The sequence below is a fragment of the Bos indicus x Bos taurus genome, chromosome 19 (assembly GCF_003369695.1).
Source record: "Bos indicus x Bos taurus breed Angus x Brahman F1 hybrid chromosome 19, Bos_hybrid_MaternalHap_v2.0, whole genome shotgun sequence".
Taxonomy (NCBI): domain Eukaryota; kingdom Metazoa; phylum Chordata; class Mammalia; order Artiodactyla; family Bovidae; genus Bos; species Bos indicus x Bos taurus.
In genome coordinates this window covers 62,278,680-62,305,530 of record NC_040094.1, presented here as the reverse complement: position 1 = coordinate 62,305,530, position 26,851 = coordinate 62,278,680, and the positions used below count along the sequence as shown (strand labels likewise).

At 41.4% G+C, this 26,851-nt stretch overlaps 1 protein-coding gene across 3 annotated transcripts in view; it reads right to left on the bottom strand.

The window, feature by feature from the left end:
• The window catches only part of ABCA5 (ATP binding cassette subfamily A member 5), a 62,954-nt gene that overhangs the window by 25,406 nt on the left and 10,697 nt on the right, over positions 1–26,851 (bottom strand). For all 3 annotated transcript variants that reach the window (XM_027519134.1, XM_027519137.1, XM_027519135.1), the window contains exons 2-17: positions 23,587–23,706; positions 22,349–22,553; positions 21,432–21,593; positions 20,008–20,096; positions 18,270–18,499; positions 16,367–16,508; positions 14,335–14,523; positions 12,414–12,561; positions 9,421–9,589; positions 8,025–8,083; positions 6,905–7,015; positions 3,513–3,688; positions 2,654–2,773; positions 1,487–1,625; positions 873–963; positions 298–437 (exon numbers count right to left, since the gene is read on the bottom strand). In XM_027519134.1, the coding sequence (XP_027374935.1) occupies positions 298–437; positions 873–963; positions 1,487–1,625; positions 2,654–2,773; positions 3,513–3,688; positions 6,905–7,015; positions 8,025–8,083; positions 9,421–9,589; positions 12,414–12,561; positions 14,335–14,523; positions 16,367–16,508; positions 18,270–18,499; positions 20,008–20,096; positions 21,432–21,593; positions 22,349–22,553; positions 23,587–23,688 (2,272 nt within the window). In that variant the 5' untranslated portion in view covers positions 23,689–23,706. The remainder of the gene's footprint in view (positions 1–297; positions 438–872; positions 964–1,486; positions 1,626–2,653; positions 2,774–3,512; positions 3,689–6,904; positions 7,016–8,024; positions 8,084–9,420; positions 9,590–12,413; positions 12,562–14,334; positions 14,524–16,366; positions 16,509–18,269; positions 18,500–20,007; positions 20,097–21,431; positions 21,594–22,348; positions 22,554–23,586; positions 23,707–26,851) is intronic.

Sequence of the window (26,851 nt, the reverse complement as noted above, 5' to 3'; positions counted from 1 at the left end):
TACAAACAAAGGGAGCAGTTTCTTTCCTGATAACACAAGCAATTATTTACGTAAGTTAACATACTAGTTAGGAATTTCTTGCATGTCGTTTATGGAAAAAAAAGAAACGCTGGCTTATAGCATTTCTGGTTTCCAAAAGTAAAATAAAGCAGAAACAGAATATTAACTCTGGGTACCTGGGAGCATGTAAATATTACACAGAAAAATAAACCAAGTAAAAAACCAAGTAAATTAAGAGAACCGGTTCCCAAGGCGGGATCTTAGTTTAGCAATCATGAAACCAGAAGTAGGGAATACCTGAAAATTTGTCCATGTCCTTGAAAGGCAAGCTGTACACAAGTTGCTGCTCATTCTGTTGCAACAAAGTGGCCGCAGGTATATGTTGTTTAACCAGAGAAGAAAGAGATTCTGTGGCACAGTATCTGTCTATGTACATGCTGGAGAAAACCCAAAAACATGATTTCTTATGATGACTCTGAACAGCCCAAAGTAAATTCTGAATGCTTTTAGCAAAAGTCTGTGCCATAGGGCTTCCCTGATGGCTCAGTGGTAAAGAATCCAACTGCCAAAGCAGGAGACACAGGTTTGATACCTAATCCAAGAAGATCCCACATGCCCGGGAGCAACTAAGCTGTGTGGGTCACAACCACTGCGCCTGTGCTCTGAGGCTGGGAGCCGCACGACTGAAGCCTGAGCGCCCTAGAGCCTGCGCTCTGCACAAGAGAGGCCACGGCGATGAGAAGCCTGCACACCGCGGTGAAGAGCAGCCTCTGCTCGCCGAAAATGGGGGAAGCCCGCACAGCAGGGGAGACCCTGCAGCCAATAATTTAATAAACAAATAAAAATAATTTAAAGAAAAGAAGGATCGATACCTCAGCCGGTAGCCAATTCCCCATTTGCTTTTGAGAAAAATTGAAGAACCAACACATTTTAACATTCCTTGTGATATGACAGCCTTCCTATCTGCAAAGAGAGATTGGCGTTTCAGTTTTACCATCTGTGACAGCATTAATAACTAGTATTTGCATTTTCTGGATTATCCTATGAGACACCAATGTTAATATGGTAAATTATCACATTAATTATCATTACATTGTTAAAACAACTTCCCACACGGCGGAACTGCGTGCATCCTGGGCGATTCTGTGGGAGGGGCCCCCTGGAAGTGTGTCTGGTTCCCACACAGGGTCAGCAAAGCCTCTGCTCTCTGCTGACCCTGCCCTGTACCCTGTCAGCTTCACTGTAGTAACTCATGCTGGGAGTGGGACTGTGTGGGGTCCTGTAAGCTTTTGTGGCAGATTACCGATCCTGGAGGGTCAGGGGCTCGCCCCCAACACAAAAACATGTGATTTTAAAAGCAGTATAATAATACCTTTTTGGTAAAAAATGCACAATTTACTTACTCCTCAGAATTTAGCATTTCTATGTCTAATTCCCATTTGGCCCCAAGACCTCATCCTTTAAAAAAGCAAGTAAAAAATCTCACCAGCAAGAATGTCGGCTTCATCCATGAAGTGAGTGCTAAACACTGTCACCCGGTTCGCTTTTCTGTGTTTCAGAAGATTCCAGACAATGTGACGAGAACACGGGTCCATTCCAGCTGTTGGCTCGTCCAACAGCAGCACCTGCGTGCAAAGGGGTGGGGGAGGGCAGGAAGCCTCAGGAAAATGAAAGTATATAAAATCTATGTGGACCCTGAAAAGCCTCCCCATTTAAAGTTACTGTATTAAAATGTATTAGATCTGAGTTTTTCACTCATACGTTGAGTTAGCATCAATTTAAAAAGTCATCAGTTTGGCATGTGAATCCTTTCTTGGTCTTAATTTTAAAAGACTAGTGTCTGTAATATGTAAGTTGTAAGTATAACAACAACCAGATAAATAAACTGAGAAACAAAACACTGAAAAATAAACTGAGAAACAACGTTGACTGTATCGCTTTTGGCTAAACAGTTAAATTCTGTAGATGTAACAACTGCTCGTTAGAGAATTATGTTCTATATTAGCTCAAGGAAAGCAGTTTAAGACTATTTTTCATTTCAGAAACATGGAGGAGGAGGGACTGCCATAAGCCAGGACCCCGGGTCCCCCCCAGCCACAGCAGCGGGCTAAACGGGGCAGGGTGGGGGACCCCGGGGCCCCTGGCTGCAGGCGGGCACCTGGAAGCCTTCTGACCCAGGGCCCAGCCCAGCTTCTACAGGACAGAGAACAGCACGGAACAGACACGAGCAGAAGCAGGTCAACAGAACAGTGGACGAGTCCTTCAATTCTGTCCTTATTATTAGATTATTACTGTAACCGTAACAAACGTACAGAAAACTGCAGAGAGTAACAGAACAGTACTTCTACAGCCACCACTGAAATGTAACAAATGTTAGTTTACTTCAGATCTTTTTTCAGAGAAATAAAACCCTGCAGACACAAGTGAAGTCCATCTGACCCCTTCTCCTTCTGAGAGATGACTGCTGTCTTCAAGAGGTTGTGTATCTTTCTGACTTCAGTTTTAAAACTTTATTATTATAATTACATCCATAATACTGTATAGTATTTTATGTATGTTTCATATACTGTATCTATGTATATATTTCTACAACTTGCTTTTTTATTCAGATTAATTTAAAACTATCTCATCGGCAACACTATTATCTGCTCACCTTTGGGTTCCCGAGAACAGCGATTCCTAAAGACAGTTTTCTTTTTTGGCCACCACTTAACTTTTTAGCCTGATTATCTTTGATAGCCTGCATGTCTAAATCCAGTAAGACCCTCTGCACCTATGAAAGGCAAGTGTGAATAAAAGTTGTTTAAATCTCATTATTTACATAATTATCAACACTACTTTCTAAGTGTTCCACTTTAATACCAACCTTTAAACTGCTCTCCTGGTATAGAATTTAATTGTGACGCATTGCTGCTGTTGTCTAGTCACTAAGTCTCATCTGACTCTGCAATCCCAGGGACAGAGGAGCCTAGCGGGCCACAGCCCATGGGGTTCTCCAGGCAGGGACCCTGGAGTGGGTTGCCATGTCCTCCTCCAGGGGATTTCTCAACCCAGGGATGGAACCTGTGTGTCCTTCATTGGCAGGCAGATTCTTTACTGCTGAGCCACCAGGAGAAACCCAATTTGGACACATACCCACCTATAATTTTGAAATAAAAGATTCCTGATGCGAGGGCCTGTTTTACTTCTGTGACCCCTGGCCGGTGGGGAGAAGGGGGTCAGTGCATAGGCTCAGTGTGTACGCGTTTGTCTGGCAGGGGAAGCTGGTAGGAGTGAAAAGAAAAGAAACCCACACGGAGAGACTGGAGTCCTCCAGACAGAATGAGGACGTTTGCTATGTGCTGCAACTTTGCTCCAAATTCCATCTGATTCTTTATGATGACTTTCTGCACACTGGCTCAGAAGAGGTTTTTATATTTAGATTTTCAAGCATATTTTCATTACACAGGTTACTGCAAAAGGTTACTAATTTATAGTGAATAAAAGTAAAGGTTTCTAGACAGATAACATACTTCCTGTATGACATCATTGGCTGGTATTCCTTTGATTGATGCCAAAATGGACAAGTTTTCCTCTACCGTCAGGACATCAAAGTGTATGTCTAGCTGTGGACAAATGCCAATCATTTTCCTGGCTTCAAACATTTCATCTATTTCTGAGACTCTGTGTCCATATATGGATGCGAACCCTAAAAAGCAAAAAATACATTTACATTAAATATATTAAATACTAATATGTATGTTTTCAGATCAGATCAGTCGCTCAGTCGTGTCCGACTCTTTGTGATCCCATGAATTGCAGCACGCCAGGCCTCCCTGTCCATCACCAACTCCCGGAGTTCACTCAGACTGACGTCCATAGAGTCGGTGATGCCATCCAGCCATCTCATCCTCTGTCATCCCCTTCTCCTCCTGACCCCAATCCCTCCCAGCATCAGAGTCTTTTCCAATGAGTCAACTCTTCGCATGAGGTGGCCAAAGTACTGGAGTTTCAGCTTTAGCATCATTCCTTCCAAAGAAATCCCAGGGCTGATCTCCTTCAGAATGGACTGGTTGGATCTCCTTGCAGTCCAAGGGACTCTCAAGAGTCTTCTCCAACACCACAGTTCAAAAGCATCAATTCTTTGGCACTCAGCCTTCTTCACAGTCCAACTCTCACATCCATACATGACCACAGGAAAAACCATAGCCTTGACTAGATGGACCTTTATTGGCAAAGTAACGTCTCTGCTTTTGAGTATGCTATCTAGGTTGGTCATAACTTTCCTTCCAAGGAGTAAGCGTCTTTTAATTTTATGGCTGCAGTTACCATCTGTAGTGATTTTGGAGCCTCCCAAAATAAAGTCTGACACTGTTTCCACTCGTTCCCCATCTATTTGCCATGAAGTGATGGGACCAGATGCCATGATCTTAGTTTTCTGAATGTTGAGCTTTAAGCCAACTTTCTCACTCTCCACTTTCACTTTCATCAACAGGCTTTTGAGTTCCTCTTCACTTTCTGCCATAAGGGTGGTGTCATCTGCATATCTGAGGTTATTGATATTTCTCCCGGCAATCTTGATTCCACCTTGTGTTTCTTCCAGTCCAGTGTTTCTCATGATGTACTCTGCATAGAAGTTAAATAAACAGGGTGACAGTATACAGCTTTGATGAACTCCTTTTCCTATTTGGAACCAGTCTGTTGTTCCATGTCCAGTTCTAACTGTTGCTTCCTGACCTGCATACAGATTTCTCAAGAGGCAGGTCAGGTGGTCTGGTATTCCCATCTCTTTCAGAATTTCCCACAGTTTATTGTGATCCACACAGTCAAAGGCTTTGGCATAGTCAATAAAGCAGAAATAGGTGTTTTTCTGGAACTCTCTTGTTTTTTCCATGATCCAGCGGATATTGACAATTTGATCTCTCGTTCCTCTGCCTTTTCTAAAACCAGCTTGAACATCAGGAAGTTCACGGTTCACATATTGCTGAAGCCTGGCTTGGAGAATTTTGAGCATTACTTTACTAGCGTGTGAGATGAGCGCAATTGTGCGGTAGTTTGAGCATTCTTTGGCACAGCCTTTCTTTGGGATTGGAATGAAAACTGACCTTTTCCAGTCCTGTGGCCACTGCTGAGTTTTCCAAATGTGCTGGCATATTGAGTGCAGCACTTTCACAGCATCATCTTTCAGGATTTGGAAGAGCTCAACTGGAATTCCATCACCTCCACTAGCTTTGTTCGTAGTGATGCTTTCTAAGGCCCACTTGACTTCACATTCCAGGATGTCTGGCTCTAGGTCAGTGATCACACCATCATGATTACCTGGGTCATGAAGATCTTTTTTGTACAGTTCTTCTGTGTATTCTTGCCATCTCTTCTTAATATCTTCTGCTTCTGTTAGGTCCATACCATTTCTGTCCTTTATCGAACCCATCTTTGCATGAAATTTTCCTTTGGTATCTCTGATTTCCTTGAAGAGATCTCTAGTCTTTCCCATTCTGTTGTTTTCCTCTATTCCTTTGCATTGATCACTGAAGAAGGCTTTCTTATCTCTTCTTGCTATTCTTTGGAACTCTGCATTCAGATGTTTATATCTTTCCTTTTCTCCTTTGCTTTTCGCTTCTCTTCTTTTCACAGCTATTTGTAAGGCCTCCCCAGACAGCCATTTTGCTTTTTTGCATTTCTTTTCCATGGGGATGATCTTGATCCCTGTGTATACTAATAATTCAGTTATTTGTATGTATTAATAACAGACATAAAATAAGAGTTAGTATACAGCTGGAAGACACAACACACCCTGATTTCTATACAAACGGTGATCTGCTTCCACTTATATTCCAGCCTCATTTATATTCCCTATAAATGGCCTTCATTTTCAGGGCATATTACAGAGCAGAGAGCAAGGGGTCAGAGGTTTCACACTAACTGCCCACTGATGCATGACTTACACTATTAACAATACTCCAGCAACAATTTCCCCTCATTTCTAAGCACTACGCAGTGGCAAAGAGAACAAAGAAGTTAAAATTTACCCCTGACCAGCTGCGTGACTTTGGGAAAATCACCTGATCTAAATTCGAGCCTTCTTATCCTATAAGCTGAATATTAATACATCCCGCTTTACTTAAGAACTAGTAAATCAGTGTGATAGTGTGGGAAATTGTATCAAAAATACATAAATCCTTACATCAATGAAAGATATTATAAATACCATCAGAGAGTGACACAGAGATAAGAGACAAAATCAAACTAATTTTAAAAGTCAAACCCCTGCTGGTGTGTGGCAGAGGCCGACACAAGATGGTACAGCAGTTACCCTCCAATTAGAAAAAAAAGTAAAACCACATCTAAAAAGATGCAGATTCAATACACGGACACTCGGCCCCTTCTTAAAGTGAAATATTTACTGCCCTGCAGCTCTACGTGACTGTGGAAAACCGGAGCTGCTGTACTAGATTCTCACCTACAGGGCAACCACATACAGCAATTACACATTTGAGGTATTGCTCTAAAAATCCTAAGGAGACTGTACTGACATTTGTCATTCTTTCCTTCTGAACTTACTGGTGCTCACTTAGAAATATTCATTTTCTCAACCAAAATGTCTATAGGCCTCATTTAATTTCCAATTAATTGGTTTATCCTTCCTTGAAAATGAACAATAAATATAAACACAAGTAAAATATCTAATAAAACAGGTACAAAATTAGATCATTTTTACTTATATATGACTGAATCATCTTTTATTTTCTGCTGAAGAACAAACGAGTGTAATAAAAAGGAGAAAAAAATGAACACAGAAATTGATACCAAATCACTGACAAAAATCAATCAGTACATATTTCAAGGATAAGTAAATGATCACGGTCCTTTAGTTACTAACCCTAATAAAACAAATTAGCAGATTCTTAAATCAGAAAACTCTTACCCTCTGAGGGCGGGCACAGCCCGCACAGAATATTCATCAGTGTGCTCTTTCCTGTTCCGCTGTGGCCAAGCAGGGCAGTGATCTGGCCCTCGTATATGTCAAATGATAAACCTAGTGCAGGGAAAAAGGACGTTCAAATGTGATCTTTATTTGCTGAGTCTTGCACAATAAGATAAGTCATAATACTTGGGCAATCTTGAAATAAATCAATAGATTTAAAGACAGAAGTTACCAGCATATTTAATAATCTAAGATTTAATATTGTAATACAACAATAATTCTTTCTTATAGTCAACAGTATGAACAGTAAGAAAAGGTAACACAAAATAAACTTTTATTTCTTTGTTACACTGACAGAGTCAGAGGGGGCACAAAATATCGGGAGGGAGGTTTCTATGTACCCACTTTTGGGAACTCCCGAGGGTATTAAGAAAGCCCATGGACAGAAGGAGCCTAGTGGGCTAGTCCATAGGGTCACAGAAGAGTCAGACACGACTGAGCGGCTAAACAACAAAGGGAATTAAAACAAAGAGAAGAACAAAAGTTCGTTTCCAAAGGTATTTAGAGGCATGTTAAAATTATCGGCAAAAAATCATGAGTTAACCAACAGCATTTTGTTGGACTCACTAAGTCAAGTCTGACTCTGCGACCCCATGGACTGTAGCCCGCCAGGCTCCTCTGTCCATGGGATTCTCCAGGCAAGAGTACTGGAGTGGGTTCCCATGCCCTCCTCTAGGGGATCTTCCCAACCCAGGGATCGAACCTGAGTCTCTTATGCCTCCTTTATTGGCAGGCGGGCTCTTTACACTAGTGCCACCCGGGAAGCCCTGTGTACACATGCGTGACAATAAAATTAAAAGAGCACAGGTTTGTTTTAAGAACTGACAACTTTTCATCTTAGTAGGTATTACTTTTTTCTTTTACTACTTTGATGTTGAACTTTTCATCTTAGTAGGTATTACTTTTTTCTTTTACTACTTTGACATTGTTAAATTTATTCTGAACATTAATCACATAAAGAAAGTATCTCTAGAGAAAAGATAGAAAATTGTGGTAAAGGAGTTTAAATTTTCCATTTGTACCTTAATCCTACAGACTGAACACTAGGAGAGTTACTCACTTCTCAAAGCCTCTACATTTTCACCTTTCTTTCTGTGGGTCTTCTGAATACCACTGATTCTGAAAAACACCATTTACTACTTTAAGTATTTAAAGCAATCTCCAAGTGTGTATCTCTGTGCATGATACTTTTAAGCAAAGCTGTCATATTTAACGGGAATGAAGTATCTTCCTACTAAAACAATAAATCAAAGAAACCTGGCAACAATAATAAAAGTATTTTAAAGAAACTATAAGAAAAGAGTATATTACTTCTCTCCATTTTAAGTGTAATTCATTCATTTTTCATGACAAGCCAACTTCTAAAAAGAAACTGAAACATTTGACTTAAGCAATTTACAGATTTCTTATTTCATATTTGATTCTTTTCCATTTGTAATTAATTAATACTTGTCATATCGGTTAAGAGAGCTTAAAAATCAGATGCTATTTCACATCAGTACATGTTTCAAACTGTCTCGAAGTGATTCTCTCATTGCACTTTAAATGTTTTACATAATTTTTTAAAGAATTAACAGTCTTGCTCATTAGTTTAATTTTTACTCTTAAGAAGGCTGACCACCAGTCCACTGATTGCATCTTAAATACCTAGTTCTCCTTTGCATTTATATGTTTTTCTTAAATTTAAAAAACACAAACTATACTTTTTCTTTCACTTTTCTCTCTTTTCTCCTTCTCCTTATTTTTTTAAATTTGGTTTTGACTGAACTAGTAAGGAATAGTTATGAATTTCTCTGGTTCTCTGAAATTAAGCTGGTGTGACAAGTTAATTATGTCACAGTTTCTAAGGGTCTATCAAATTAACAGCACAGTTTAATGTCCGGCATGTCTCAGACAATGCAGCTCGAACAGAAATAGAAAACTAGTATCTATTGCTTTAATTTACATGGTTTTAGTAGCTAAGTAGTGTCCAGCTCTTGAGACCCCATGGACTGTGGCCTACCGGGCTCCTCTGTCCATGGCATTTTCCAGGCAAGCATATTGGAGTGGGTTGCCATTTCCTTCTCCAGGAGATCTTTTCAGCCCAGGAATTGAACCCAGGTCTCCTGCATTGCAGGCAGATTCTTTATCAACTGAGCTATGAGTGAATCCCTCTTAATTTATATAATGAAGAAATTTTAAAATGGCTTAATTTTATAAATACTAGATTTTATTAAAAAATTTTCTATTCAAACGTAAAATGTCAAACCTAGCAGCAAATTTATTCTAAATGGTTACAAAGAAAATAAAAACTTAAAAGAGAATTAGCCCTTGATACTGTTTTTTAAAAATCACAAAATGTGCACCAAATCTCCTAAAATACCATGCTTACATACATTACATAAAAGACAGGATTTACACATGGCATGTCCCATCAGCAGTTCTTAAGACCTAAACTGCCAGAGATTAAATCATACCTGATGGCTTCTTTTCCTTTAAATTCTGAAGAAACAGGCTCAACAATTTCACTAAAACTAACATTCCCATTCACGTTGCCCTCTGATAACTCCTTATAATTCCTTTTGCTCTTTGACCAATATGATGGCTTCAGAAAATAAAATGATGATCTCCGTAAGCCAAATTCTCCTGAAAAATACAGGAAAAAAAAAACACACACACAACTGAGTTATCCTAACAAATTATTTCTGAAAACTAGTGTTTAAATCAGAAAGGCAGTCTGTGTAAACTAAGACAACCTCAAGTTCAGACATAAATTACTAAGTCATCAATGTGAGAAAAACAGAAGTCTTACTGACAGATAACTCTTATCCATAAAGTTTCAGGGCTGCTGCAAGTCCATGGAATGTAAAAGGTAAGCAAAGCACATTTTCCACCCTAGAGACTTCCATCATTATGAGGACACGTACATGCCTAAGGGCAAACACGCGGCACACAACGTGAGGCATGAGTGCCAGCAAGAGTTCAGAAGGTGAAGAGGGTACATCGCGGTATTCTGAAGGTTTGAGTCAGCATCACCTTAGTCTTTGGGAGCGGACAGTATTCGGAAAGGCTGCTACAGCTCACAGAAAGGACTTTTTCGATGCAGGAGAGTAACAGAGCAGGGCCAACACAGGAGACTCCAGTCTAGCTAGCTGCCCACGGCACAGGCAGGCTTCCTCCCTTTCTCCCCAAGGAACCAACACTCCCCATCCTTTCTAACACGCGCCCACTGATGACCACGTTTCAGAGGGAGCCGCTCCCAACTAGAGAGAGTCCAGTGGACCAGATGGGCACCATGCAGGCTCTGGCGACTCCTCTGCTTCAGCCACAAGCAGGCACCAACTAAAGAGAAGAGAAGGGCTTGCTGGGCACAAGTCTCCTGTCCCTCTCCCACTGGACGTGAACGAAGTGCAACCCCGTGCAGGCACCAGGAGATAAATCCACCAGACTCTGAGACAGGAGCAGCAACATGGAGAAGGTGGGACCCTGATGACACAGCCAAGCAAGGCAACCAACTGGGAGTCCACCCTGACTCTGGACTCTGAATGAAGAGACTGATTTCCTTCTTGTTTAAGACAATTAAAAAAAGGTCCTCTGTTACATGAGTAACTAAACATAATCTAACTGCTACACTGGAGATGTGTTTAAATAAACAGGACTGAATGGATGGATATAAAATACAATAAGGAGAGGGTAACAGTGGTAACAAGGGACTGAATGTATAAAAGCATCGTGCAGGACATCAACACTCGACAAGTTTCTTTTTAATTCACCAGGATGTGCTCAGCAAGGTTTCTGAGCAGGTGATCAGTTGACTAAAGGCAATGGCAAGGTTCTTAGACTTGAGGTAGGTAATTAGATGAGCACTACTGCGATGGTCTAGAACAGTGCAGCCAAACAGGACTTTGCAACAGTGGACAAGACCTCGTCTGCACTGTAACCAGTGACCAGGCGCAGCTGCTGACCCCTCGGCAGGTGCCTGCGCTGCTCCCTGGGGGCTCAGCTGGTAAAGAATCTGCCAGCAATGCAGGAGACCTGGGTTCAACCCGTGTCAGGAAGATCCCCTGGAGGAGGGCGAATCTGCCAGCACTGTGGGAGACCTGAGTTCAACCCCTGGGTCAGGAAGATCCCCTGGAGGAAGGAAAATCTCCCGGCACCGCGGGAGACCGGAGTTCCATCCCTGGGTGGGGAGAATCCCCTGGAGGAGGGCGAATCTGCCGGCAACGTGGGAGACCTGAGTTCAACCCCTGGGTCAGGAAGATCCCCTGGAGGAGGGCATGGCTGTCCACTCCAGTATTCTGGCCTGGAGAATCCCGTGGACAGAGGAGCCTGGCGGGCTACAGTCCATGGGGTCACCAAGAGTGGGACACGACTGAGCGACTGAAACAACATTCGCCCTCCTGAGGAAGGAATTGCTCATTTGTTCAATTATAAGTAATTAAAACTTAAAAGTCACAGGTGTCTTGTCATGTAAGACTGCAGATCAAGAACACAGACAAAATGAACGAGGAACTCAAGGGGGAGAGGAAAGGGGGCAGGAGTTATTTAACGGTATTTTGAACCTGCACAGGTTTGAGGTAGGTGGAGGATAAAAGACACGGGGATGGGAGAGGTTACAAGGTTGCTCCACTGTCTCGGATCTTAGAGGGTACAATAGTGAAGCGCTTCAGCCAAAAAAATGGACATGGGGAAGGACTGAGTTAGGAAATTCAATTAGGGATTTAAGGCTTTCAAAACACTGGTCTCTTTTTGCCCAGTCTCCTTACATTCACTGGAAGTTAAGGTATAAGGTACAAAATACAATTACAATTACATTAAAAGCTGTTAACAGTGAAAACGACTTAGAGTGCTGCTAAGTCACTTCAGTCGTGTCCGACTCTGTCCGACCCCACAGACGGCAACCCACCAGGCTCCCCCGTCCCTGGGATTCTCCAGGCAAGAGCACTGGAGTGGGTTGCCATTTCCTTCTCCAATGCATGAAAGTGAAAACTGAAAGTGAAGTTGCTCGGTTGTGTCCGACTCTTAGTGACCCCATGGACCACAGCCTACCAGGCTTCTCCATCCATGGGATTTTCCAGGCAAGACTACTGGAGTGGGGTGCCATTGCCTTCTCCACGACTTAGAGTACTCAGCTAGAAAAAAATCTAAAATTAGGTTAACCCACAGGGAGCTCAACCTGGTGCTCTGTGACAACCCAGAGGGGTGGGATGGAGAGGGAGGTGGGAGGGAGGCTCAAAAGGGAGGGGACATGAATACATGTGGCTGATTCATGTTGATGTATGGCAGAAACCAACACTATATTGCAAAGCAATTATCCCACAATTAAAAATAAATGAATATTTCAAAAAGAATATTAAAAAATCAAAAACAATAAACCATTAATCTTGTAAGAAAAAAAAAATTAAGGTAACTTTAGGTGGACAAAAACCTGAAAAATCTTTCACGTAAAATTCAGTGACTATCTGCGTACCTGGAACAACTTGATCAAGATAAACAGCCAAGAGGGCGTAGAAAATGCTGTTAAGAATCAGCATCATAATAGCAATGATTAGAGGACACGGGCCTTCAGTCAAATTAGAAACTAAAGCACCTTCATCAACGTCTTCTAAATGCATGACCTGAAAAACAGAAATGTCCACCTGATAATACAAAAATAGTCAAAAAATAAGCAAAAGCTAACATTATGTCCAGAGTCAAGAAACTGGGCCGCTTAGGAGATTAAATGGTCTAGCCAATGAGTAATATGAACTTACAAAGAAAACAATAAAAACTTGACCGAAATATGAGTTAATCACAACAACACTTTCTGATCCTGTTTTTAAAGCTGTGTGTCAGTTTTTGCAGCATGTTTCTTTAGTGCTATGGCTATCAAATGAAATGAAAACTGATGCTAGCAAAAGGGTTTACGGTCCAGAGAAGTCAAACAAGTTATCAGAGGATAAACTTATGGTCAGCACCTTTCAACCCTGAAAAGGGAGAAAGTTCTATAACTAATTAACGCTATTAAATTATTCATAGCAGATGTACTGACAGAGCAGAGGAAGGACAGTAGTGCTGAGGTCTCGCCCAGGTTGCAGGCCCGCCATGAGGCAAACAGACTCTAACTGCACATGGAGGGTTTCAGCATCCCCGTCCGTGAAACAAAGGTGGATTACGTGGCACCGAAAGTCCTTCCCACTCAACACAAACCCGTGAACCTATAATCCTGTCTTTCTCAGTGAAGGGGAATGCAGTGGATACTCAGAACATGCAACACCAGCTTTGAGGTCTCAAATAATTCGCATCCGTTAAACTTGATATTCACAAACAATTCAAGTCCTGCAAATAGAAGTCTATCCAGCCAATGTGAATAATCTCTTATATGAAGTAATCACATTTTTTCTTCTTTATACATTAACTAAACACATGTTCTAATATATAAAGCAGTTTTTGTGAGAATTTTCCTCTTAGAACCTCACTGCTCTTAAAAACTAAGAAAAATCACATTATAAACACCAATGAACATGAAAGAGAAAGTTGCTCAGTCATGTCCAGCTCTTTGCGACCCCATGGACTATACAGTCCATGGAATTCTCCAGGCCAAAATACTAGAGTGGGTAACCTTTCCTTTTTCCCAGGGATCTTCCCAATCCAGGGATCAAACCCAGGTCTCCCGCATTGTGGGTGGATTCTTTACCAGCTGAGCCACAAGGGAAGTCCATAAACACCAATACTATTCAGGTAAGGACAATCCCCTGAGTCCTGAACTTATAAAATCCACCAGGGTTTCCCTGGTGGCTCAGATGGTAAAGAACATGCCTGCCAATGCAGGAGACCTGGCTTCAATCCCTGGGTCAGGAAGACACATTTTTCATGACCGTAGTAGTGAGATAAGAACTACGGTTGTCCAGGTACTAAGTCGTGTCCGACTCTTTGCAACCCCATGGACTGTAGCCTGCCAGGCTCTTCTGTCCATGGGATTTCCCAGCCAAGAATACTGCATGGAAGAGGGTTGCCATTTCCTCCTCCAGGGGATCTTTCCAACCCAGGGGTCAAAGCTGTGTCTCCTGCGTTGGGAGGTGAGTTCTGTACAACTGAGCCACCTGGTGCTTTAACCAGTGACTTCTAACAAGCTGAGTTGTTCCAATGAAACAGACTACTGAGTTTCATTAAAACAAAAAGTGGAGAGCTCACTGATAAAAAGGTCATACAAATGAAAACCTTAAAAATGGAGAAAATATAAATGAAATCAATATAAAACGTTCTCTGGTTTTCAAATAGCATCCTTTCCCATGTTTATTGTAAAATAACTTTTTGCAAACCAAAGACAGGATTCATGGTAGTATAATACGCTGCATGGAAGTGGAGAGAAAGCAAGCATCTGGGAAAGCAAGATTAAACACTTTACGTACCTGTGCGATGCCAATCAGGAAAGTGCACTGACAGAAGGGACTGAGGAGCCACACTAACGATGGGGGGAAACTTTCCATGAGGACTATCAAGAGGCCAACAAATCCAAAAGCCACGGTGACTAAAAATTCAACTATTCCCACATGCTTTGATTTTTTAAAAAGAGGCGTCAGCATTAAAGCAAAAAACACCTATAAGATACAAATGTTAATGTTAATGCATTGTTCATATACACTGATGTAAAAACAAGATTAAATTTTTGCTTGTGAAAATACAAGCTATTTTCATTAGAAACTACATTCACTAAAATTCAATTAATTTCTAATTAATTCCTTGGTGGCTCAGTGGTAAAGAATCTGTCTGCCAATGCAGGAGACACGGGTTTGATCTCTGGGTTGGGAAGATCCCTGGAGGAGGAAGTGGCCACCCATTCCAGCATCCCTGCTCGGGAAATATCAAGGACAAAGGAGCCTGGTGAGCTATAGTCCACGGGGTCCCAAGGAGTTGGACACACACGTCTTAGCAACTAAAGAACAACAAATTTCTAAAGGTCATGCTGAGATATTTACTTTTCATACAAATAGTGCTATACATTAACAATATAAACTGACAAATATTTAAAACTGCTCTTATTCTATGTAATAGGCAAACATGACCATCTCAATTCCACAGAAACCAAAAACTATCAGGCATCTCTGCAGTTAGACATGTTCAAATACGAACAAAACAACTCAGCAAGCTTTCAAATAGAGGACCCAGCTTTTAATGTGTTGATAAGAAACAGAGGCAGTTAACAACCAGGCAACTATATAGAGAAGCATACACGTTATTTGAGGCAGGCTTCCATGCTGGCTCAGCTGGTAAAGAATCCACCCACAATGCGGTAGACCTGGGTTCAATCCCTGGATTGGGAAGATCCCCTGGAGAAGGGAAAGGCTACCCACTCTAGTATTCTGGCCTGGAGAATTCCACAGACTGTATAGTCCATGGGGTAGCAAAGAGTCAGACACAACTGAGCAACATTCACTTTCACATACATGTTATTTATAAATTATCATGTTAAAGAGCAGAGATGATAATCAAAATATTTCACAACTGATACAGCATGGGACGTGAGCCAATCAGAATGGAAACTAGGACCACGGAAAACAAAGGCTGGGGGCTTCTCTGGTGGTCCAGTGGCTAAGACTCCATGCTCCCCACGCAGGGGGCCCAGGTTGGATCCCTGGTCAGGGAACTAGACCCCACAGGCTGCAATTAAGACCCAGTGCAGCCAGATACATCCTTAAAGAAAGCAAGCAGCGCCTGGTGGTGCACAACTAGCATTTAGCCAAATACCTGGCCCGTACCAGCACTGTCAAAGAATTAAATTTACAAAGACGTATCTTTACACAGCATCATCCTGTAACACATATTACCTTGAAACGTTTAGGATTTCACGAAAACAAAAATAGAGTCTAGTATAAGACCATCTTGCTGCTGCTTCGTCGCTTCAGTCGTGTCTGACTGTGCTAGCCACAGACAGCAGCCAACCAGGCTTCCTGTCCCTGGGATTCTCCAGGCAAGAACACTGGAGTGGGTTGCCATTTCCTTCTCCAAGGCATAAATGTGAAAAGTGAAAGTGAAGTCGCTCAGTCGTGTCCGACTCTAGCGACCCCATGAACTGCAGCCTACCAGGCTCCTCCATCCATGGGATTTTCTAGGCAAAAGTACTGGAGTGGGGTGCCATCTGCTCCACAAGACCATCTTAATGATGTATAAACCCAGTTATATGAAGATCATAAAAGACAGACTCAGAGGAAATATGTGTGGAATACATCATATGAAAACTAGTTAAATTTAAACTTGAGAATATTTTGTAACTTTCCTAAAAATGAGGAGGTACAATGATACAGCTCATTCATCAGAATTAACCGAGGAACAATCCTGTCTTTCGTGGGAAGTCGACTGGAAGTAAACCAAAACATAAGACTTTACTGTATTAATCAAATATTTTGACAGTTCTTTATTCCCATTTCAAGTGAAAGTACTTACGGATGATAAGCCATAGAGGAAAAAAAGGAGAAATATCACAAAGCAGCTACTCTGAGGGAATAAGGAAGACGCTGTTGCGATGACTGCCATGAGAAGGGACATGAGAAAAATCAAACTTGTGTAGAGAAGAACCCAGGAAAGCCTAAAAGGGGAACAAAGACACAGTTATGGCTAAATACACGGGCCTTAATAATTAAAAAAAAATCATTTTAAATAAAACTTCAGCTTTATTTTAGCCGTTTCATTCTTAAATTTAAGCCAATCACTTCATTTCTATGTATGCTCATGTACTGAAAATTAAAGCTCTTGTATGTAATGAAAAATATAGTACTGGTTAAGCTGTAGATAAAATTATCAAGTTATCATCTCATATAGAGATAAAATGGTGATTATCTTCCCAGGAGTCAAAAAAAACTTACAGATTTATAGCAAATCACAATTCATTTAAATCTAGTACTTTCAGAAGTTCAACAATGCACATTCTGATTTTCTTAAAATACAAAAGAGTTTAATGACTGACGATTTTCTTTATGGTACACACGGCAACTGAACTCTAACGGCTTTTGGTACTTTAGATAGTTGTAAAGGCCACCTTGCTAAGCAACAACGTTATTACTATGGAACTCAACGTGAGACAAAGATCAACAACAGATTCATCACAGGACTCAACGTTTTCCCTCAAATCAGAGCTCAGGGGATTTGAGCCTGAGTGACTGACTGCCCCACAGTCTATTATTTTGCTTTTGTTTTTCAAGTTAGCAGGTAACTTACTGCACAGCATCATAAAAACCACCAAAAGAGGGTCAAAAGATACCTAAACTACCAAAATTAAATCTAGCATTTTACAGAGGCAGAAATGAAGCACTGAGAAACTGATCTACCTAAATTCTTCCAGCTACTGTCTCCTCACAAAACATTTAATATTCCAGTGTGTCTCAGAGACTGACCACTAGTGAAACCCCCAGAGTAAGAAATGAGCAAAGACGATGTCACATGTCATATGGGGATAACCCCATATGTAATACGGTTCAGCTGCTGCATTGAGCTAAATGGAATAAAATGGTTGATAATAACAACTCATATTTGATAGTACTAACATCTCCGTCTAGTCAAGGCTATGGTTTTTCCAGTGGTCATGTATGGATGTGAGAGTTGGACTATAAAGAAGGCTGAGCGCAGAAGAATTGATGCTTCTGAACTGTGGTGTTGGAGAAGAGTCTTGAGAGTCCCTTGGACTGCAAGGAGATCCAACCAGTCCATCCTAAAGGAGATCAGTCCTGGGTGTTCATTGGAGGGAATGATGTTGAAGCTGAAACTCCAATACTTTGGCCACCTGATGTGAAGAGCTGACTCATTTGAAAAGACCCCGATGCTGGGAAAGATTGAGGGCAGGAGGAGAAGGGGACGACAGAGGATGACATGGTTGGATGGCATCACCAATTCAATGGACATGGGTTTGGATGGTCTCTGGGCATTGGTGATGGACGGGGAGGCCTGGCGTGCTGCAATTCATGGGGTCGCAAAGAGTCGGAGACGACTGAGTGACTGAACTGAACTGAATGTTTCCCCCAAAGTAAGGTCAAAATAAATGTTCTTACCGCATAGTGGGGAAAGTATGGAAAACATACTTGGAATTGTTTATAAAATTTCATGCCTCTATAAAATTATCATTGTACAAAAATGTTAATGTGCTCATTGGTGAACTTTTTCATTTGTTTCTCTGGAAATAATTATTTGCTGGAGCTTTGTGATGAGTCTCAAACTCCATGACAAAGGTGGGAACTGCAAGAAAAGAGGTTCAGGACCTCGTCGAGTCCAGTGAGTAACAAAACTGCAGTACTGAAGATTTGTAGAACTTTCGCAATTATTAACCACACTAAATAACAAAGTTTTATTAACATACCAAAAGGCCGTGTCATGAAGTCCCATTATCTTTAAAAACTCTTTTAACTTCTTCTCTTTTTCTGCTACGATATGAATTGCCAAAAAGTATCCAAAAGGTGAAAATGCTATAACTAGGTATATTAAAATTACTCCTCGGGGAAAGGTGTCTATTTCTACAACAGCCGTTTCTCCCATAAGAACAGCTTTAGTTGACTCCAGCTCTTTCCAAAAAGAAACATTGGTCTTCATCTACAATCAAGAAAATTTAAACACATTCAGTTAACTTAGTTCAGAGAGCAGCCCCTGAAATAATGAGACAATCACATCCCCAGAGTTAGTCCATAACCTACTGCAAACACAAGCCTCAGAACACTATGTACCAGAAACAAAGTGGCCGCCCCCAGTATCACGGTACTGCATAGAGCATTGCTGTCACGCATTCTGGAAGCATGTCAGAAAGTTTAAAGTTTGAAGTTGGGAAGTACACATGTTTTTATTAAATAATTTGTCAAAGAAAATAAAACTGCACAATAACCATCTTTAGTGACAGTTATGTATGCAACTTAATAAAAATACATGTTTATAAAATTGAGGAGTTAAAGAATGATGACAAGTGCCATGAAAGAACAACTCTCTTTTTAAAAAATGTTCTTTTAGGTAGTAAGTTCTATTGTTTACAAATATATATACATATGCAGCATGCATAGAGACAGGATAATAGAACTATGCATGCCCTATGACACTCTTCTGCCTCGTGTTCACGTGAACGGCTACAAGGAGCTCTGCTGCACCTGTTCGTGTGGTGAGGTCTGGGCTGTGGCAGCCAAGGTCTTTGGCCAAAACACAAACAGGTACTTCAGCACCGTCAAGGCAACATGCCCTCTACTTATTTCACAGTCATCAGCCTGCGCCTGTGTGTTACTGAACACTGTATCTACGATACGTTCCTGCCATGCTGGGAGAGCCCGCAGGACACATGTGTATCGTCTCATGCGGCTCTAACAGCGGCCCTGTCCAGTAAGCATTACTTCTGCAGTCATTTCACGTGTAGCAGTCTAACAACCGACAGTGACAGGGCTCCCTCCCAAGGTCTGCGGTTCATTTCTACTAAAACGAGAAACACTGGGTCAGGTCTTCAGAGTCTAAACACAACATTTATACACAACAACTGGAGTGGCAGTATACTACTAAAACACAGGAACGAGAGCCCAACAGCCACAGTCTGAACTAGCTCTGCCACTGATCGACTGAGGCTTGGAGAGCCACTTCATCTTCCTGTGTGTCAAGTGCATAAATGAAATGCAGACAGAGCCCCAGCCTCACAGAGGTGTCAAGACTCAATGGGCTGGTGCTAGTACACAAGGGGGAAACAACGTTTTGCAGACGAGTGACAAATATCTGTTAAAAATAAGATCGACCACTATGATTAAGATAATAAAGGTAACTTCTTTAAACTAAGTTATTCTTATTCAAGGGGAAAAATCTGCAAATACAGGCCTTTCATAAATATTGCCTACAGACAGCACAGACAGGATAACACAGGCATACAGAGTGCTGAACAGTGTGCTTGGAGACCATGAAACAAAAGTGGGTTTCAAAAAAAATTAAATCAGAAAATATGGCTTCTTCCTTCTCTTTTTTTGTAAAGGAGCTGACCTGCGTGATGTAATTTGGTACACGTGACAGCAGTGAAATGAACTTCACCGGTGAAGACGTGGGGCATGGTGTGAACCCTTGCCTTCCTTCAGCACCTTTACCTGTATGATGGCTGCGTCTATCGAGGCCTGCAGAACTGTGAACCCTGAGGACCAGAACTGGACGGCGTCACACGATGGGGAACAGCCAGCTACAGAGGAAACGCATGAGAGGTAAGGCTCAGCACAAGGAGGCAGCGCCCAGTGGGTCACCACAGCGACACAGCTGATCCCTCTCTGACAGAAACCACAGCGACACAGCTGATCCAGCTCTGACAGAAACCAGAGCGACACAGCTGATCCAGCTCTGACAGAAGCAACGAAAAGCTCTGAAAAGAGCAACTGCCCTCCAAAGGCAAACAAAGTCTATCACACCCCTTACTGTTTATTTGAAATGTTTGAAATCAGAGAGTTACGTGTTTTAGGATACTGAGTAGTAAATGCACACAAATGGAAGCAAATAAATCAGTGGCTGCTGCTCAGGGGCTAAGTCGTGTCTGACCCTGTGCAACCCTAGGGACAGCAGCATGCCAGGCTCCTCTGTCCTCCACTATCTCCTGGAGCTTGCTCAACTCATGTCCTTTGAGTCTGTGATGCCATCCAACCACCTCATGCTCTGCTGCCCCCTTCGCCTTTTGCCTTCAATCTTTCTCAGCATCACGGTCTTTTCCAATGAGGTTTTTTAAAACAAGTCACTTTTCTGGCTTAAGGTAAGTCATTTTACAATGAATTATCAGCTTTAAAAGCTTTCCAGATGCAAAGGCAGGTCCAAGTGAAGAGCACAGAAAAAAAGGAAAATTATCTGAAGGCTTTTTGGAATCAAGTCACAAATATAAAACTTAATATAGTGACTTTAACATTGTTTCAATAAATGTTTTTGGTTGATAATTATTTTTTCAGAGGCTTAGGCATTGAAGGCTGTTTTCCATGTTTCAAACATAGAATTAATAAAGTTTATTGGTGGAAGAACTTGAGATTTTAAAATATGTACCATACCATGTACAAAAACAATTATGTGGAGAAAAGAACATAGACTTAGAAAGTCATATAACTCAAGATAAAATTGTTTAATATAAATTACACGTGCATGACTGCTAAGTCACTTAAGTAGTATGAGGCTCTTTGCAACCCCATAGACTATAGTCTGCCAGGCTCCTCTGTCCGTGGTATAATCCAGACAAGAATACTGGAGTGGGTTGCCATTCCCTTCTCCAGAGGCTCTTTCCAATCCAGGAATGGAACTGCAGGTGGATTCTTAACCACTGAGCCACTGGGGAAGCACAGTATAAATTATACTTCATATTATATATGTAGCTGTGGATACACAGATATACACACATGTTCTCATGCTAGAGTTGACAGTCTTCTGATCTGAATAATTATAGTTGGAAATTCCAATGTAGGACTCCATCAAAATTTGCATTTGAACTAAGAGCAATAAAGACATGCATTTAATTGATTTTCATGGACCATTTAGGGCTACTTGCCTCTTGAATCCATATAAACAGAAGATACTGGAATCGTATCAGGAAAAAACCGGAGCTCGTAGGACATGAAGTCTTTGAACACAACGCCTACAAAGGTGTCAGACTTGGAAAGACTAGATGTTACCAATTCTTTTTCATCTGCATATTCTTCAATAGTTACGACTATAAAATAACAAAACAAAACTAGCTCAAATACATGAATAGTTTATTATAGTACAACAGACCAAATTTACCTTTATACTTGATGAATGTAGTATTTTATAAGCATTTGTTGAATGCTCTAACTTCTTAGATAATGAATACAGCTCTTCTAAAAACCAAACTAAAAAGTAACAAACATCAAAGTTGTGCAATTTTACAGACACTATTTCTTTCTTATCTGTCATTTGACTATACATAAGTTATGTGTCAGTGTAACACATAAGCTATTAACATGATAAATTAGAGCATACACTTTACATGTAATATATGTAGTTCATTTACCTATCTCAAGTGAAACCATGAAATAACTCCTTGATAAATGAATGGATACTTTATTTTCAAATATTCCTTCTTAGGAAGAAAATTCCACAATCCTTCTCAGAAACAAAATACATATTTTGGTAACTATGATACAACTCTTCTTTGAATAAAAATTGACATTTAAACCCAGTATTGCTTATTTTATCCTATACGAATATGCTTGCTTTATAAATGGCCCATGATATAAAATATTAAAACACAGAGTATACTATAAATGAAAGTTTCACAAGAAACACAGGCCAGTAGAATCAAATGACGTTAACATTTTTTTAAAACTCTGTATGGTTAAAGGATATATACCTAAATGTTAAGAACGGTATTTACTCAATAAAGCAAACAGCACAACACAAAAGAGGCTGTCTGTAAGGGACAGGACCCACGCCAGCTCACAGTACCGTCAAGAAGGTGATCCACAGACACTTTCTGCATGACGCTCCTCGTGATGTTAGTCGCGGGCGTGAATCCAAGCACGACGTTGGTGAGGACGGACGCGTCCAGGGCACTGAGTTCTACATCAGGCACTTCTTCATATTTCTTATTTGGATGCATCATGCTAATTAATATTAACCAAAACAAAAAAAACAGTGGAAAAAGAATTTCCTGCAACACAGGAAACAAAATGATTACAAAGCATAACAAAGGCAGCAAAAGTCATCAAGCTTTCTATGAATATAACTAATACTAAGAAAAAAACATGAAGAACTTGGGTCTCCTTTCTTAAGCACAAAAAGTAAAAGCACTTCTATCCTAAAAGATATATTGTGCTGAACCAAACCCAACAGCAATAATTTTTCCTTTACATTCAATTTCACTAAAATATTTTAAAATTCAAGTCACCATAATATATTTAAGTGACATAAAAGCTAGTATTTAAACATCTGAGATTAATAATATCAAATATAATAATAAATTTATTCATATATAACTTTAAAGTGACTTACCAATTATCTATAACTCAAAGACACCATAAAAATGTTTTTGAGTCTGAATTAAGACTTATGTTTAATTATACCTAGATTTCTACTCCTAAAACTATACTCAGTTACATTCAATAATTGCCTTTAATGGGGATGAACTATTTACTGTTTCATCTTGCTGTTTAATTGTTCTGCCAAAAGAATAATACCATTCTGTCCTTTAAAATCATTATTGACTGGTCGTCCAGAGTTCTTACTTCCTTTTATCTCTTAGATCAATGTATGCTAAACAAATAAATATATAATAAAATGATGTATGCTTGTGGAGACGGATATGTGACATAATTGTAGTAATCCTGGCCAATTCAACCCAGAGTCCGAAAGATGGGAGGCCATGGGGAGGAAATGTGGAATAATGTTCCAGGAAGTTATTTGCAGAATTTATTTTTCACCTCATGAAACAGGAAATACATGCCTTGAGGTTCAAAATCAAGCACTGACATGAAAGTCACTAAATTTGGAAACTTATCAACATTTTTGACATTTAGAAAACGTTGGATAACTTAGATATTTTTTTCTGAGGCTAACACAGTAAGTTTTCACTTCGCAAGCAACATTATAATAAAAGTGCATGCAGCAGAACAAATCATCTCTTAAAGACAGGACACAGTGAGGTGAGACATGCTGCAGTGATGCACGGTGGCTGAGCAGCTCACCTGAGCACTGCTCTTCTTGGTCCTGCATTTCACCAGGTAATTCTTGAGGAGCAGCGTTCTCGTCTGCCTCCAGACCCCGTCTTCCCGAACTGCAGTCGCCATATTTTCTAGGCTAGTTTACTGGAGAAGGGAGAGTAGAGGGAAAAAATACTGCAACCACACAGTCACGTCTAGGCCATTCTTAATGTTAAAAACAGACAGACAGATGTCTGAGTCGCAGATCAGATAGTTAAGCACACTCCACACCATCTCTCCTACCTGGACAGGATGCACTGAACAAAATGAGAAGGTTCTGAAAGGTAAACAGCAGCTTGTGAAACCAGCGAGGGCCCACTGGGAATCTGAAAGCAGCAGGGAGGGAAAATGGGCAGACGAGCTTAGGGAAGCAGACCACTGCCCAGATGCAGACGGGTAGCTGGGTGGCACACGCGGGCAGATCCCAGCTGCACTGCAGAGGCTTCTGAAAACTAAACTGAAATTAGACCCGAAGCTCACAGACTGTGGGCAGAAACTTAAGACCCGAACCTAACCAGGTGGATGGCATGTTCGCAGAAGACACCAATGTTCTCTGCAGGATGAAAACAAAACTCGAGGTCTCACACCACCCAGCATCGTTCCACTCATGAGGCATGTGGAAAACACCAACTCTGTTAGGAGAAGAAAACCCATAGATGCCAATACCAAGGTGACCCAGATTTTCAAATTATCTGACAAAAACCCTAAAGCAGCTGTTTAAGAGGTACTCCAGCAAACAATGGTAAGAAGACAATGAAAGAAAACACTCATTTCACTCTCGAAAACAACCCAAGTGTCAGCAAAGAAACAACACTTTAAAAGCAGCACCAAGTAGTAATTTCAGAACAGGAAAACACAGTAACAAGGCAAATCCACAGAAAGGGCTCAACAGCACAATGGAGACAAGAGGAAAACAGTCAGTAAACCTGACATAACAAGAGAAGCTATTCAGTCTCAAAAAGAGAGAGAACAAGCTGTGTGTGTTGTTTTTAAACAATTAACAGTATCGTTTCTCAGAGAACTGAGATAGGAAGAGTCTAACATTCAAATGGCCAGAGAGGGAGAAGTGTGTTAATGCTGGACAAATACTTAAAGAATTAATGGCTAAAAACTTCCACGATCTGGCCAGAGATGAAAAGCCTGAGTTTCAAGAAGCTTGACGAAGCCCATACAGGATAAATTGAAGAAGTCCACACTTCATAACCCAACTGCTAAAAGTGAAAGACAGAGAAATCCTGAGAGCAGCCGGAGATTAACCACGTGCTTTGCTACAGGGCAGTGATGCTCCGAATGAGAGCAAATTTCTCGTAAGAAACTCCGGGGCTAACGGGGGGTGGGGGCGGGGGCGGTCCTCGTACAGAGCTGGCGGGGCGAAGAGAGGTGGCGCTGCTGAGACAAACACTGCCGCTGGTCCCCGAGGGGAAACCAGAATTCCTGTGTGACTCCACTCCTCCACTTGTAGGTATTCACCCAAAAGAACTGGAAACAGGAGCACAGACAAATGCGTGTGCACGCAGGGTCAGAACTGCCAAGACACGGAAACAGCCTGAATGTCTATCAACAGAGCGGGGGACAAGTGGAGGCGGTGCGCACACACGACTCACTGTTCAGCGCAAAGAGGAGTGAAGCACTCACACACGCTACGACGTGGGTGAGCCTCCGGAACGCTGCAGTGAGCGCTTAACAAGCCAGACATGAGAGGTCAAGCGTGAGCCCATCTACATGACATTTCCAGAACACACACATCCATAGAAATGGAATGTGGACAATTGGTTGCTGGAGCAGAAGGGGAGAAAGCGCTTAGTGAGTCAGGGGTTTTACTTTGGAGCGACAGAAAAAACCTCACCTTTTTTTTTTTTTTGAGCTGTATGACCTAAACCACCGCATCACAGGCCCAGTATCCCACTCCCAGGGTAAGCTGATCCTCTAGGGGCCCTTCTGCGAGTGGACCTCTGTTGGAACTATCTCTGCTCTTCAGAGAGGCTATGTGAAAGCAGCAATCAGAGTGGCCAGCCCCCCACTGGTTCCCTCCAGGGGCCTTATCCCCATCTGCTTGCCCCTATAACCCAGAATGCCTGCAAACTAAAAGGCATTGAGCGGGCAGCTCGGAGGAGACGCCCAGACAGTTCTGCTAAGCCTCCTTCCGGGGCAGAATTCGCTGCCTTGCTTTATATAAACGCATCTGATGGGAGCCACTGGGATGACTCCCGTCCACAACAAGCACCATCTATTTCCAGGCTGGCTGGCCATCTCCTCCTAGATAAAAAGCAGGCGACTTTTTAGAGGCAGCTCATCTTAACCCCCAAAAGTCAATATACATAACTAAAGTTGGGATCAAATAAACATCCTCTTTACAGGTACAGAAGACAGACAAAAGGGTTATTTTTTTAATTTAACGACTGGATTACAGACAACTTTTCTCTGTGCTTTTTTTCTATTTTCCCATCAATATGTGTTCTTTAGACAGTGGGGAAAAAAAAACAAATTACACAATTAGACATACTGTAAAAATAAGAAATGAGTAAATTAAAAAAAGCAAAATTAAAGCAGTCAGGAAAGGAAGATACACTAAAAATAAATTCTTCTAACAGCCTCATGGATGTTATATCAGATTCTGTAAAGAACTGGTAATCTTCTCGAGGCTGATGAAAGAAAGGAAGAATGGAAGGAGGGGACTGGGAGGGAGACAGGCAGATGGGTCATACTTGTTCAAGGATGACTTCCTACAAAACAAACATAGAAACACTAACCAGCAGAGCAGCAAGAACAGCCTCAAGTCCTCCGCAAAGCACACTGATTTAGCGTAGTGGGTGCCACTGAATTATTCATTCGAATTGAACGCTGCATGCTTTGTTCTTTGTTTTTAGAGAATGGGCCCCTCGTAAGGCAGCTGATGGACTCCCAGTAGTTTTCCTCCTTTGAGAAGTGCTCCCTGAACTCAATTAGAGTTGATGGCCTTGCCTGAAGTCCAGAAACCTCTGCACCTGCCCACCGCAGTCAGGGCTTCTTAAACCATCACCGTCACCCCTACTGCCACTGAGCTGTGCCAATTAAATCTTCTTCTGGCAGCATGGAAGTTTTAACTAAGAGAGCAGGGCTTGGGGATCGTGGAACAGAGTAATAGAAACACCTAAGAGAGTTCATACGTTCTTGGTACTAAGTTTTCCCCAAAGGTTTGGTACCTACTGTGCCCAAAACTTGATTCTTCTTCCTTGGAGTATGTGAAATGCCCTGATACCCACCCAAAGTA